Here is a 15,533-nt window from a genome sequence, read left to right on the forward strand (position 1 = left end):
AGCACCATGTGAGTTGGGGAACAAATTGAAGCCTTGTGCTTCCCGCATAGGGAAAATTAAGCCTTTCAAGGAACATTGCACTCCTTGGTTTTGAGTGGAGTGCACTGATGAGACCACACTCGGCTTCATCCATCAGCTATGAAGTAGATTGTCATCAAGAAGACCAACTTCTCGCGTATTTAACACTGCACAGGACACCACACATTTCTGACAGGCCTTGGAGACATGTTGTCCTGCCACATACTCTGTTCAGTCACTCACTGCTGAGGAACTGGCAAAGGGGGCGCATATTAGAGGACAGTGGGGTGACCTGGGAGAAGGAGAGTAGAATACAGAGGAGTTGCAGTGACCAGGAAAGGGAAGAGGAACAGAGTGGGGGTAAGGGAGGGGAGGAGAGCTCCAATTAATGCCTTGTCCTTGTTTGCCTTCTGTCAGTTCCAGTTTATTTGAGAAGAACGTTGATTAACTTCTTCACGCCACAATCCCTAGCGCTGTAACACTTGGAATGTGTGCTCCAGGCATATATCACAAGATTGTTTTTTCATTGTGTACCTTTTTGATACAGGAGCAATTTTTGTGGAAACTCTGAAGCTGCTAATAGCATGAACTGAGAGGCTCTTAAAAGCTGCTTTAGGTGCTGTTAAATCTGTGCAGGTATTGCTGTTCTGTCCCTGTAGTGGGTCTTGGGAAAATCCCAATAAAATGTGTTCCCTCTGGAAAATAACCCTGACCTCTGAGAATTTGCACAGTGAGATTTTGGTTGTAGCAGGGATGACAGCATATAGACAGTCAGTAGCGGGTATGATGAAACAAAGCTATTAATAAGTAAAATAGATGGACTTTGTTTTTGGGGGGGAGAAAGAGGGAGTTAAAGACAAAACAAGAACCCATCTTTAATGGCTCAGTCTGGCTTACAATTTTGGCTTTGGGACTCTCATTCAAGTGCCATGAATATGTTTGGTTCCGTGTTTGTACAGCCCCTAGCACAATGGGTTCATGATTGGCATTCCTAGGCACTACTGCTATACAAATAATTATCATAATAACAGTATATATATGTTCAAAATAATAACATAGAAGTTAATGAGCATCGTGTGGCTTGCACTTACAGTTAATACTTCAAAATTCCTTGATTTTCTGGTTTCAATTTGGATTATTATTATTATTGTTTGTTGGTATTATTATTATTTTATCATTAACTGAGTCTATCCAGAAGAATGCCAGAACATTTTTCAGACTACATAATAGCTTCCTTTTTTATTTATACAGTGTTTTTTCATCAGAGGACCAAAGCATTCTGCAGAGATGGGTGACGTTAATTCATCCACCTGAAATACCTATTAGGTGAATCAGTAAATATCATTGTCCCTATGTTTACAGCTGCAGAAACTAGTGTCACTCTGAGTTAGTTTCCCAGACCACAGAAGAGCTCTGCGTAAGCTCAAAAGCTTCTCTCTCTCACCAACAGAAGTTGGTCCAATAAAAGATATTCCTTGCCCTCCTTGGCTCATTGATTATAATGGCATTTAGTCAGGGCAGCAGGTTTAGACTCCTGCTGTTGCAAAGAATGCAGTGGGATCTCTCACGATCAGGAGGAGTCAGTACTCCTGTGCAACATCATCTATACTAGGCGTTTCCAGACCTGTAATTTGCATTGGGTGCAACTCCATCAGTGGCAGGCCTGGTGGAAGTTGCGGTGTAGATAGGGGCGGCTCCAGACCCCAGCATGCCAAGCGCGTGCTTGGGGCGGCATGCCACGGGGGGCGCTCTGCCAGTCCCGGGAGGGCGGCAGGCGACTCCGGTGGACCTCCCGCAGGCGTGCCTGCGGAGGGTCCGCTGGTCCCGCAGCTCCGGTGGAGCATCCGCAGGCACGCCTGCAGGAGGTCTACCGGAGCCGCGGGACCAGGGGACCCTCCACAGGCACGTCCGTGGGACCGGCGACCGACAGAGCGCCCCCCGCGGCGTGCCGCCGTGCTTGGGGCGGCAAAATGGCTAGAGCCGCCCCTGGGTGTAGAAAAGGCTCAGGCAGGTTCAGATATTTTTATCCCTGTGTAATTTAACTTAAAGATTCAAGGATTCCAAGCTTGTTCAATACACCCACTTCTAAATAACAGCGCTGCAGAACACCATCCCAAAGGCCAGAGCAGACTTGTCACTGTGGATTTACTGACTTGGAAAAACATGGTGATTTCTACACTGAGCAATTACGGCATCCCTTCAACTGTAGCCTGGGATCTGTCTCAGTTGAAACAAATATTCTGTTATGTATTACATAGCTGCATGATTAATACATACTCACCCCAGTATGTTTTCTTTTAGGCCTATCCATGAGGGATTGTGAACAGAAAGCTTTGCAATTTTAAAAAATAAAATGTTGCATTAGTGGCATCTGGAAGGTTACGGACTGTATTTTGCACTGACCACTGCTCTGGCAACATCTTAGTTACTATGGCGTATGAAGTAAAGAATGACCACATTAAAAGCAACAACTTACCAATTACATTGCAAGCCTTGTGTCTCCTTCCCACCAGACAACCAGTCTTCAGAGGGTGTTATCACTTTTGCAAATGCTTCAGTGTGTATAACTTGCATTTAGTTTTTGTACAAATGTCTTATCTCTGTCAGCAGATGCTCTAACGAGTGGAACCAGTGGGTATGCAGTAAACAACGACCATCTTGCCCCATCCTTCCTTTTTTTATTTGACCATCAAATCTCTTCCAGACGCTTCAGCCAAACTGTCATTGTATCTTCCCAGTGTCGTTCTAGCAAACTTTCATGCTATTCTTCACAATATTTCATTCAGTTTGATTCGTAAGTTTAGTGTTTGCAGCTGCGGGTTATGTTTTACAATTCACTCTTTAAAGAGGGTTTTTCACTTCTTTCCTAAGGAAGTTCGTCACGTTAGTAAAATACAAATGAGTTTCCCTTTTGTTTTCTGTAAATTCTATTTATCCAAATGTTGACCTAGAATCAGGGGCGGCTCCAGGCCCCAGCATGCCAAGCGCGTGCTTGGGGCGGCATGCCCCGGGGGGCGCTCTGCCGGTCGCCGGGAGGGCGGCAGGTGGCTCCGGTGGACCTCCCGCAGGCACGCCTGCAGAGGGTCCGCTGGTCCCGCGGCTCCGGTGGTCCACCAAAGCCGCAGGACCAGCAGACCCTCCGCAGGCACGCCTGCGGGAGGTCCACCGGAGCCGCCTGCCGCCCTCCCGGTGACCGGCAGAGCGCCCCCCACGGCATGCCGCCCTGCTTGGGGCGGCAAAATGTCTAGAGCCGCCCCTGCCTAGAATCTTCTTAATACTGACAATTAACATTTTTCTTTGAAAGCTGAAACTTCCCCCTGAATTATGAATAATAGCTTGTGGGTATGGCTCAACAAATCCCCAGTGAAACAGTTCACCCGCTGATTGAAAGGGCAGATAATTGCTCATGGGAGTGTGAAATTGGTCAAAGACTGTTTTAGCATTCTCATGCAGTAGTACTGTATCCTTATTTAACTGTCATTTGTGGTTGCAGTTGCATTGTACCTCAAAGATGCTATACATGTTATTTGCAGTGGTTTCTACTGGCTTGGTTAATATTTGCTACATAAGGATTTATTATTTAGTATAGGAAATCCTCAGTATGCCCTTGAACACACTGGTGTGTGAGATGCTAAAAATTATATAGGTATGTTTTAACTAGTTGCAGCTGTTTGCATACATTTGAGTGGCAGTATGACTGCTTTGAGGCAAGTCACATTGCATTTCCTGTATCTGATTATCAACAAAGATTCTGGGCAGAGTCCCGATGAAGTCAAGGACAATGGTCTCTGCGTGTGTAGTCTACTGGCCTGCTGCACGTAACCATGGCTCTAGTGGTTTTGATAACTGTACAATAGTAGTTCTTTCTTATGTCCTGTGACTCAGAGCTGTGGTTCTGGTTCTAATATTCCTACAGAGGACATTAGTGTCTGTATGTGCATTTGGCTGGGGCTTGTTAAATACTTTTCTAGATCCTTTTGTAGGATCAGACCTTTGCAGGAACTGCTGGATTCTTATGAATGACCCTTTTTTTTTTTTTTTTTTTTTTTGAGTGATGCACCTGAGACATTTAAGACTCAGTTATTGACAATGTACCCTTTCCAACAGGTTTTCTCGGAACAGAGTGCGTTTCTTGGAGAATCAGCGAATCCAGCGTGAGCAAGCAGAGGTGAGTAGTTAAGGACAAATCCCATCAACTTCAGGGTAAGAATCTGGCTAAGATTTTATAAACCAGAGCTTTTCCTCTTTTGTTGCAGTTGCTTGCTATCCTCTGTTGGATTCAATATTCTGTCTCCAACAGAGGATAATGTTGCTCTATTAATTTGCAAGAGTTCCACTTACAGAATCTCATTTTGTAGCACAAGTATCAAATTACCTTCAAATATAACATGGAGAATAGGAAAAGACAACTGAAAAAGAGAGAAAATCTATTCAAATGCAGTTTTATTACCTCTATTGCTGCGTACTAGATTCAATTCTAATCTCTCACATGATGTGAAGAGATTTGTTTCTTTTCATCTATAGTCTTATTTTTCACTTATTGTCTCTAGGGGCGTTTATGAAGCTGGAAAATGAATTTTTAAAGGCTACTTTTCTCCCATCACTGCTCCTATTTTATTAACCATGCTGGCCCTAATAGTGATACACACGTTTCACCTTGTACAAAGCCAAAATTAACTCCGTTTCCTTTGCATCCTGCATGAGGCTGATTACATTGTGACTGAAATATAGTCCGTAATTATTGCAGGAAGGTAGTAATCAATTTGGGTTTTTCGATGAAACACTCCTATAACTGGCTTCTTTTTGTAGTCAGATAGTCCATTTGTAGTTTCTGACTGTTGGATGGGTTAATAGTCCAAAATGATCCAGTTTGCAGATCATGTAGCTCATTCACAAGTCCCCAAGTTTAAAATAAATTTGTTTTCGCTAGTGCTAACAAAACACTTTTATATCACCATGTGATATAGTTAATTCCCTTCTGATTTCATTCTTAACTCTATTAAGACATATCTGGGCTTAAATTGCAGCAAGGGAGGTTCAGGTTGGACATTAGGAAAATCTTCCTAAGTGTCAGGAATAAATTACCTAGGGAGGTTGTGGAATCGCCATCATTGGAGATTTTAGGAGCAGCTTATACAAACACCTGTCAGGGATGGTCTAGATAATACTTAGTCCCACCATGAGTGCAAAGGACTGGACTAGGACATAAAGTGTAAAAAAAAAAAAAAAAGATTGGGTCAATCGAAACATTTCATTTTTTAAAAAAAATACTATAAATTAATTAAAATTCTGAAACACAAATTTTGAGCCACTTTTTAATTTTTGCAAATGTCAAAATGGGATGTTTTGACAACTTCAGAACTTTTCTCATTTAAAAAATTTTCAAAAGGGGAAATTCAAAACCAACTTATTCCTGCAAACAGTTTTGGTTTTGATAAACTGCCATTTAAAAAACAAAACAAAAAAATCATAGAAAAATTCCCGACCAGCTCTACTGGTCACCTTTCTTCAATAATATTCAGATTCTGATTTCAAATGCTATTAAGTGAAAATAGCAGCTTAAGTTTACTTTTAAACTTTTTCTTCTTAGATCTATAGCAAACAACCATCTGCTCCGTCATGTGATCTACTTGACGTCAATTCAAGTTCTTCAATTCCTGTGCCAGCATTGGGGGGAACTGGCACCGAGACGCCTCAGTTTTCAGAATTAAGTGAGTGAAATATTTGTATTTTCTCTGAACTATTAGGAAGTTTGATATAAAATAGTTCTAACCTTGTGGAGCTGGAGCCTATGCAGATGGAAATGAAAGTATGCTGAGTCACATCACGTGGATGTGGGACTAGGGGGCCTCAAAACTAATGAAGACATTTCTGAAAGTAAGAGTTGCTGGTTGCTGCCATGTCCCGCTGCTGCTATGGTTCAAGCGTGTTTCCTCAGATGAATTTCAAATACATGTGAAAGGAAACAAAACGTAGGCCCTGATGAGAGAGTTTGTGAATGTTCACAGTATCAAACAGAACACTGGCCCCAACACGATACACTATTGCAGGCGTGTACATCTGATGTTGGATAAATGAACTACCATAACAAACCATATAAAGATGAGCTTTTTTGTATACATCTCCTGAATGTCATTTTGGAATGGCTCACAATCAATGAGAGCGGTGTTATTCCTTTGTAGTAGTCTTTCCTAAAACAAAGAACCACTGTGGCCAGAACAAGAAATTCCTTGCAAGAGACAAATGTGTATCCAAATGAAAACAAGAGAGCTCTGATTTGAACCTTTAAGGGAAAGTAGAGCTGATTTACTATTGTATACTTAAGGTACTTTGTACCAAAATCTGTTGATGTGAGAGGTTGTGTATTGAAATAATCTGCCTCCTCCGTTAAGTGGGGGATCATTAATAATTTACAAGGAAGCAATCTCTGTCATCCATGCCCAAGAATGTCCATATAACCCTGCACCTACGTAACAGCTCTTGCTGGCACAAGTTGCTTGTTCTGTAGGTTCAGAAGGGAAAGGCATACTTATCCTTTCTGAACTTCCTAAAGATGTTCAAGGAGCCCCTTCAAATCTGCAACATGTTACCTAGGTTGGGAGAAGTAAGAACTCAGAGTAAATGTATTGTTATCCTATTAGAATAAGAAATGGGTGGTCCTCCCCCCCCCCGCTCCGGGCAATTTAAAATATCAGGCAGAAGTACAATGCATTTCTGAAATCAACTCGACATTTCTTACCACTTCAAATTTACCTCTAAATTGAATAGCAGCATCTTCAGTATGTATTTCAAAGCAATTGCACAACACTGCAACTTCTTCACTGCAACTTTATACCCCCTCCAAAAAAACCAACCCATTGATAAATAATAACCCAGTAAAGACTTAATTGTTTGTCAAATAAGTTATGCAAGTTTTAATACCAGCTTGAATTTTAGATTGCAGATCTACAAGTGCTGCAGATCCAAGCATCCACCATCCTTTGCTCTACCCTCAGCTTGATTTACTAGCTATAGCAAATGCTCAACAGCCCTCGTAAGTAATATGTTACCAAGAAACTGTAGCATAATGTTTTCAGAGATGTTTGTTCTTTATATTCCTGCTCTCCCACATACTTTTGGAAGGATCTGTGAATGATTGGAACTACTTATGATTTGCACACTCGTTCAATAAAGCAGGAATTCCTATCTTTTGCTCTAGATGCATCCTGTCACGCTTTAAAAATAGGCTGCTTTTGTAATACCCTTTGACCAATAATTAACACATTCAATAACCCAGCAGCCAAAAGTATTTTTAAGATTTCCTACCCGTCCTCCCAACCCTCACTGTCCGGGAGAAACACATGAGCCTTGCAAAATGCCTTACAGGTCAATAAACTAAGCCCTGGTCTACACTACGAGTTTAGGTCAAATTTAGCAGTGTTACATCGATTTAACCCTGCACCCGTCCACGTGACGAAGCCATTTTTTTTTACTTAAAGGGCTTTTAAAATCGATTTCTGTACTCCTCACCCGACGAGGGGATTAACGCTGAAATCGACCTTGCAGGGAGGGGGGAGCAAATGAATACAAAACAAATCTGGTCTCTTTCTTGTTTTGATCCACTCCATCTCTCTTATACATCTTAGGCTGGCAGCAGACGGTGCAGTATGACTGCTAGCCATCGTTGTCTCCTGGCTGCTTGCCAGAAGACGGTGCAGTATGACTGCAGGCAGGACTGAATCTCCAGGAGACAAAACTTAAAAAGAGAATGACCTGGAGTCACTCCCATTTATGTCCATGTGCCCCTAACAGATCTCACCGAGGTCTGCCAGGAGCACCCATGTCTGCCCAGGCGCCCTGACCGACCTCACCGAGGTCGGCTAAAAGAGCACCCAGGAGACGACAACGATGGCTACCAATCGTAAAGCACCATCTGCTGCCAAAAGGCAATGAGCTGCTGCTGTGTAGCCATGCAGCATCACGTCTGCCAGCACCCAGGAGTCGTACGGTGACGGTGAGCTGAGCGGGCTCCATGCTTGCCGTTGTATGGCATCTGCACGGGTAACCCAGGAAAAAAGGCTTGAAATGATTGGCTGCCATTGCTTTCATGGTGGGGCTGATGACATGAACCCAGAACCACCCGCGACAATGTTTTTGACCCATCAGGCATTGGGATCTCAACCCAGAATTCCAATGGGCAGCAGAGACTGCAGGAACGGTGGGATAGCTACCACAGTGCAATGCTCTGGAAGTTGACGCTAGCCTCTGTACTGTGGATGCACACCGCCGAGTTAATGGTCTTAAGTGGGGACACACCGAATTAATTGACTGTATAAAATAGATTTCTAAAAAATCGACTTCTATAAATTTGACTTAATTTCGTAGTGTAGCCATACCCTAGAAAGCTTAGGACCTAGGAGAGCAAGTTCCAAAGCTTGCAGAGACCGTCCTGGCAGCTGTCCCCTATCGGTGACCCTAGTGATCTCAGCTCTGGCACAAGGTGACAGTCAGCCAGTAGGAAAAAAAATCTAATTTATATGAGTTCATGTTCTTCTATTCGTTTCTCAGTGACCTTCTATGTGTTAATTGTTACCTAGGTTTGCAACTGAAGCACAAAGCAAAAGCCAAAGCATCCCTGATGGTCATCTCTATACCAACGTGAGTAACAAGGAGGCTCAGAATCGCATTCTTCCAGGGCAAGTGTTAAAACGGAGGGCTCTTCCCTCTTGTTCTGCTAGCTGTCCAGATGGAAGTAAAAGATCCATCCCACAGCACTTTTGCAAAACAATAGGGAACAACCTCAATGTGCAGACCTCAGTCCCATTCTTGATACAACACGTTCTGTTCTGAAAGGTTGTGTGTGAGATGCTCGCTGTGACCAGCTGGGTCGCTGCAGTTTGCCTAGGCCGTTACTGTATGAGTAGTATTTAGATAATGGATGTATACTGCACATTCTGATTGCTGTATCAGAGAGCCACTATTCAGTATGTTTACCCAGCTGTAAGTTTCCTGTTGCAGACCATCTAGGCACTGTAAGTTTTTAAAAAAAAAAAAAAAAACCCACAACTTTTAAGAAAAGAACCAGCCAGCTAAACACAATGTAGGATAGACGGTGTATGGGCAAAATATCCCACCACAAAGGGATGCAGTCTCTGCTTAATATGAGGAATGTGTATGGTGGAGGGAAAGAAGATTGGATATAAAAGCAAAGGGATTGGGGACCCAAATAAGCCAAATTAAATAAATGACTTTTGTATCAAACTCTGAAAACAGCCAGAGAGGAGGTTGCTCATCTGTACTTCAGCAGACCCTTTGGATGGGAGTTCACCATGTCCAAGAAAGACTTGCTGTATTATCTATATTCTAGCAGCACCTAGAGATCAGGGCTATGCCATGTTAGGTTGAATCTAGTGACTGAGGTGAGATCAACCCTGACCAACCATAGCTGCAAAGCAGGGTTATAAGGAGAGAGACAGTTAGGAAGGTACTCGTGATTCTTGCCAAGATTATGAAGGACTTTCTATGATCACATAAGAACTTGCATTGTATTCTTTGCAAGCAGTACAAATCTTGGGAGTCTGGCATCACCCACTCCTTCACCCCTGCTGTCAAAGAGCAAGTTAACAGCCATGTACAAATCTCACTAACTCTGGCTCAATGTATCCAAATAGAATATATACAAGTAAATTATACAGATGTACACTACAGTAATAGAAATATTGGCTCTAGCAGTTGCACATGGAGAACAACAATAGATTGTTTTGTGCTGTCTGACCTGATCTGTAGACTTTGTCTGTTTTTGCCACCTTACTAAATAAACAGTATAAAAAGGTTGTCTACCAGCATACAAATTTAAACAATTTTTTGTTTGCACTGCCTGCTTACATACTAACTTGATTATGATTGATTTCCTTAGCTTGCCACGGTTTTAAACCCAGTGTCTTTGCAGACCGTAAACCTCCAACCTGTTAATGCCTCATCACTGAATGAGACAACACCAGGTGCATCACCAGCAGGTAATAAAGTCATTTTACACTTCAGACCTAACCTTCACATTATGCATCTGTTTTCCTGGTGTCCCACAAGGACCTTGCATAGTGGATCTGAAGGATCACAGCAAAAAATCAGCAGCAAAAAGTAACATGGTCCAGGGCTCTCTGTGTGATGACTTTGAGAAATATGCATATGTTTAATATTTAGAGCGTGAAAATGTATTGGGGATAATCAGTTGTTGTCTTATGTCAATTCAAGATGCAAAAGAAAGCAAACACTCATCCAGCATGTTATTTGCTTACTTTAATATATGTATTAATTTGTCTTTTTCCCCCCACCTCCTTTCAGACGTATCAAAGAGCAGTTCACAGACACCTCATTATTATGAGATAATGGAATTTGATCCTTTAGCACCAAGCTACAGCACAGAGTGAGTAATTCTGAAAATTACTAATCTGCAGTTTCTCACTGCTTTTTAGTAGTGTATGATGGAATGATTTATTGGACTATCAATTAGCGGCCTTTAATGCGTGTGATTAATGTGGGTTAATCGCAGACCCTCTGGGTGGGAGGGCAGCATGAGCTGCTCCAGAGAACCTGTCAGGTCAGGCACAGTAACAGAAGCCGCCACAAGAGGGTGGGAAGAGAAGAGGCTCTCTTTAGAGTTTAGAGAAAGTAATGTGGTTTTCATCTCGGCATTTTTAAAGTAAAAACAGGATGGCTAGGGGCTTGCCGGAGTGCCCCTCTCTCCCCCACTTGCAGAGCTGGCCCGAGCCACCCTCCTTATGCCTCCTGGGGCTGCCCCTCCCCATCTTGTGCCACCCGCAGCCGAGGCTGTCCCCCCCCGCCCCCCCGCAGCTCCGCACTGCTCACGGTGGGGTGTCCCCGTCTCAACCCCGTGTTGCCTGCAGCTGGGACTGACCCCCCTCCCCTGCTGCCCGAGGCTGAGACTAACCCCCCCCCCGAGCTGACCCCTCCCCATCCCCTGAGTCCCGTGCTACCCGGGGTTGGGGCTGACCCCCGCCTCCTCCCTCCCCGCTCCAGACTGCCCACGACTGGGGCTTAATCCCCCCATCCAGTCCTGTGCTGCCCACAGCTGGGGCTAATCTCCACCCCCACCCCACTTCCCACAGCTGGGGCTGATCTTTCTCCCCCGTGAGCTCCATGCCTCCCCTGGCTGAAGCTGATCTCTCCCCCCACCCCAGCTCCGTGTCTCCCCTGCTGAGGGATTCTCCCCCCCTCCCCCCAGCTCTGCGTCTCCCCCGGCTGAGGCTGATCTCTCCCCACCCTCCTGGCTGAGGCTGACACCCTCCCCTCCTCCCCCACTGCAGCTCTGTGCCACCAAGGGGTCAGCTCTGAAGCCAGCACTGTCTGCCAGCAGCAAATTTCCCTACTTTCCTGCTGGTGGGCAGGGGCAATGCTGAGCCGCCTCTCTCTGCTCTGCCTTACAGCCGGGACAAATGCCCAGGTTTGGTGAAAAAGTAGGGTCGGCCGGGACAGAGCTGAAAAAGGACTGTCCTGGCCAAAATGGGACAGATCGGCACCCTAGCCAGCCCGGGCCCTATTGTTCCCAGCTGGCCCCTCACTCCCGGGACCAACCTCCCTATGTCATGTCCCATTGCCCCTAGCTGGCTGCTCACTCCAGGGATACCCCACAGAGAACATGGGTCTGACAAGCTCAGCCTCCCTGCTCCAACCTCTCCACCCCTGCAGTATGATGAGTCCCTGAGGTAAAATCCACCCTCCCTTGCAAACAAGGGCTCACTCAGAGGAAGGGAGCCCACCTAGCTCCATAAAAGTAGGTGAGCCTGGTGAGCCCAGTACCAGAAACCACCCTTGCAGAAGCAGCAGCAAGACACCTTCCTCACCCTCCTCCTGCACAGGTTATTGCCTGGTCCTCCCTATTGTCACCCTCTGTCATCGCAGGCCCTCCTCCTGCACAAGTCATTGCTTATTTCCCCTCTCCCCTGTCCTCCCCCAACACTGAATGCTTGAGTGATTGGCTGAACAAGAAGTAGGACTGAGTGGACTTGTAGGCTCTAAAGTTTTACATTGTTTCATTGTTAAGTACAGTTATTCTTTTTTACATAATTCTACATCTACAAGTTCAATTTTCATGATAGAGATTGTGATACAGTACTTCAATGGGGTGAACTGAAGTTTCTTTTATACAGTGCAAATGTTTAATAAAAAATAAACGTAAAGTGAGCACTGTACACTTTGTATTCTGTGTTGTAATTGAAATCAAAATATTTGAAAATGTAGAAAACATCCAAAAGTATTTAAATAAATGATATTCTATTATTGTTTAACAGCGCAATTAACAGCGATTAATTTTTTAATCACTGGACAGCCCTACTTTTATTGTATGAAATTAATCAAATTGACGTAGGTATCAGGTGAAGGTGATTAACATTAATAGGAGTGGCTAAATTCTGTGCAGTTCTTTGAACGTTCCTGGGTTAGCTACTTAAGCAATAAACCTGTGGAGGGGGGTTTATGAATAGGTAACTGGAAAAATAGCGAACCACCTATGTGCTGAAAAATAATCTAGTTAACTCTTGTTCAATGGCATGAAAAGCTGAACATACCAGGACTGATCTTGGTGAGGACAGGCCGCTATAGCCTCACAGTATATATTAGCTCAGAACCAAAATCCTATTTCATTCAAAACTGAAAACAAGTTTAGTGGTGTCTCCTAGTGTCCCAGTTGGAGATGTACAGTATCTTTGCAAATTCACCACAATTAGCAGTGTGCTCAATTTTGAATGCTGGCTGTCCTGCCACTTCAGCTGCTGAATAGTAGCTATTTTAAACACTTAAGAGAAATATTCACAATTGAGCAGGATTTCACTGGCAAATTTTTGCTGAATAAAATGAAATGAGCATGACCTAGTATTTACCCTACTCTTCTTCTTCTTCCAGAGCTATTTATGAAGAAATTGATGATTATATCTCCAAATCAGAAGTTAAAAAGCATACAGATTGCTAAGAGTGGAAGGTGAACTCTCTTAATGAACACAAAAGTTATTCTCTGATGCCAACACTAGACTGCTTTCTATAACTGACGAGTGAATACAAGGAGAAGTCTTGTTTGCTATTTTGAACATAGCAACAAATAAGCATTGGGGTCTTATGGGTTACCCACTTCCATGTGTTATGTTTGGATCTGCTTTCAATTCTGATCGACACTTTTTATATAAGTGAAGTAAGGCCCCCAAGTCTGCACACACTTATTTTTCAAGGGGACTATTATTGTATGTATTTTTTGCAGGACTGGGGCCTGGAACAGTTTTGTGTGTTTGCAGAATTGGGGCCTGAAACAAAATTCTCTACAGAATAATGCACTCTGACGCTAACTGAAGCAGAACACAAGCAGTCTTCAATTACAGAGGAAATCTTTGCTTCAAAATTAACTAACATGCTGAACTGCTTTGTTCTTTATGTAGCAAACAAAATTAAACTACTATTCATCTACAGGAACTGAAAAACTCAATCTGTTTTTTAGCATTAGTACTCTTAGTTGGGCAACTCATGTGAGTGACACCATCCAAAAACCTAGGAGAAGTTCTGTATCTAGGATTCTCCTATATTAGATCTATCGACTGTTGTGTGAATATACTCACTGTGGAACCCTTTTGCCTTTATATTTTGACTGCAGATGTTACTTCATTCTAAACCTGATTGAAGTGTCTATTGTAAAACAAAGGAGGAAAAAACACACCTACATTTTACACAAGCTTTTGTTCAATGTACAAGTTAATGGGTTTTGCCTTAATAAGGACCCGCTCTGAGTTGGAGCCTGAGCTCTTTCTTCCGGGCTTGTCAGACTAGAAAGTTGTTGTTTTTTAAACCTCTCTGCTTACTTGTATCACACCACATCCTCACTTTTAATGTTAATGTGCCTCTTTAAGAACTGGATATGAACCAATCAAAACTTTCCTAAGTGTTGTTTTTATTTTTCAGTTTTTAATCCTGTAAGGAAAAAAAAATACACCTCTACCCTGATATAACGTGACCCGATATAACACGAATTCGGATATAACGTGGTAAAGCAGCACTCTGGGGCGGGGCTGCGCACTGAGGCAGATCAAACCAAGTTTGATATAACGTGGTTTCACCTATAACATGGTAAGATTTTTTGGCTGCCGAGGACAGCATTATATCGAGGTAGAGGTGTATCTGTAGTGATGGAAAAAGAGCAATATGGAAAAGTTACTTTGGTTATCAAATTATTTTAAATAAGTACCTTGAGCATTAAAATGTGCTACTTTTATTAGCAGGGTTAAAGTGCCTTCCATGTTTATGTTGAATGTAAAATTTGCACTTTCATGAAAGACGTAATAGTGCTCTGAATTGAAAGCTGTGATATAAAACTTAAATAGGTTTTTGCGGCTAGCAAGTCAGATTAAGATTTTTTGAATCTGTATGTTTAAAGTTAAAATTTATTATTTTAACTTCCAAAATGTAAGCAATATTAAATTATATTAAGTTCTCCAACTGTTATACTGTCTTTTATAAGACAAAACCAGAGGAAAACCGATTTGTGGAAAACTACCACCTTACCAGACTTCTTACCAGTTGTCATTCATAAAGGGTGAAATACCCATCATGTAACACCACCCCACAAATACTTACACCACTGGGAATACGTGTGTGTATCAGGTGTCACAGGTACATGGGTGGGGATGAGCCTTCACAATGGCCAATATGCCGAATTGCTCTAGAGACGAACTTAAAAGCTTCTCTCTCACCAACAGAAGTTGGTCCAATAAAAGATATAACCTCATCCACCTTGTCTCGAATATCCTGGGACTGACATGGCTACAACATGCATGCAAGTTGCTTTAGTGCAGGCAAAGGCCTTACAGTCAAATCACAGACCCATTAAGAAACATCTTGTCTTTAGCCCGATGTGGTCTACAGCTTCAGAATCAGGAATGGTTTACACTTGTTTGTCAGTAATCTGGCCAGAACACAGAATTTCTCTCCCCTGAACATTTTTTCCTGAATTGGGCCAGAAAATCAAAATTTTTCACTAGGCGAAGTCTCAAAATTCCATTTTAGAAGAAATGAAATGGAATTTTCCAACTTGCTGCTCAACTCACTCCAATGGAAAATTCCCAGCCAACTCTATGGTGCTTGGATTTTGTTGTTGTTGCAGCATAGCTATGCCAGTAAAAGCCCTAATGTAGATAGTTATAGAAGTGCTTTATGGAGGGACATAAACTGGAATAAGCTATACTCATAACTGCATTGATAGTAGGGGGTGGGAGGCTCTGCGGCTTAACTATGCTGGCACAGATAAAATGGCAAATCTTAAGTGTGGACAAGGCTTAAGAGAGGGATGCATGGCAGAGTGTTCTCGGATAGGGCCCCTATACCTCTGGTATTTGCATGGTATGTAATAGTCTGAGTTCTTTATTTATAAGGCATATATAACGTATCACTGGCCCAGAGAACTGGGTGAAGTTGGTGGAGGACTAGGGGGCAATTTTATTATTGGTATTTATTCAATGTTTGTTTGTGCTGCTATGGCAATA

The 15,533-nt window shown here is 43.0% G+C and overlaps 1 protein-coding gene across 7 annotated transcripts in view; it reads left to right on the forward strand.

Annotated features, from left to right (window-relative positions):
* TOM1L1 (target of myb1 like 1 membrane trafficking protein) overlaps positions 1-14,490 on the forward strand; it is a 572,142-nt gene extending 557,652 nt beyond the window's left edge. For all 7 annotated transcript variants that reach the window (XM_039502155.1, XM_039502160.1, XM_039502156.1 and 4 more), the window contains 7 exons: positions 4,126-4,186; positions 5,609-5,729; positions 6,955-7,051; positions 8,595-8,655; positions 9,914-10,013; positions 10,339-10,420; positions 12,916-14,490. In XM_039502155.1, coding sequence (XP_039358089.1) covers positions 4,126-4,186; positions 5,609-5,729; positions 6,955-7,051; positions 8,595-8,655; positions 9,914-10,013; positions 10,339-10,420; positions 12,916-12,982 — 589 coding nt within the window. In that variant the 3' untranslated portion in view covers positions 12,983-14,490. The remainder of the gene's footprint in view (positions 1-4,125; positions 4,187-5,608; positions 5,730-6,954; positions 7,052-8,594; positions 8,656-9,913; positions 10,014-10,338; positions 10,421-12,915) is intronic.
* Positions 14,491-15,533: the final 1,043 nt, after the last annotated feature.

This window comes from Mauremys reevesii, linkage group 15 (assembly GCF_016161935.1).
Source record: "Mauremys reevesii isolate NIE-2019 linkage group 15, ASM1616193v1, whole genome shotgun sequence".
Classification (NCBI taxonomy): Eukaryota; Metazoa; Chordata; order Testudines; family Geoemydidae; genus Mauremys; species Mauremys reevesii.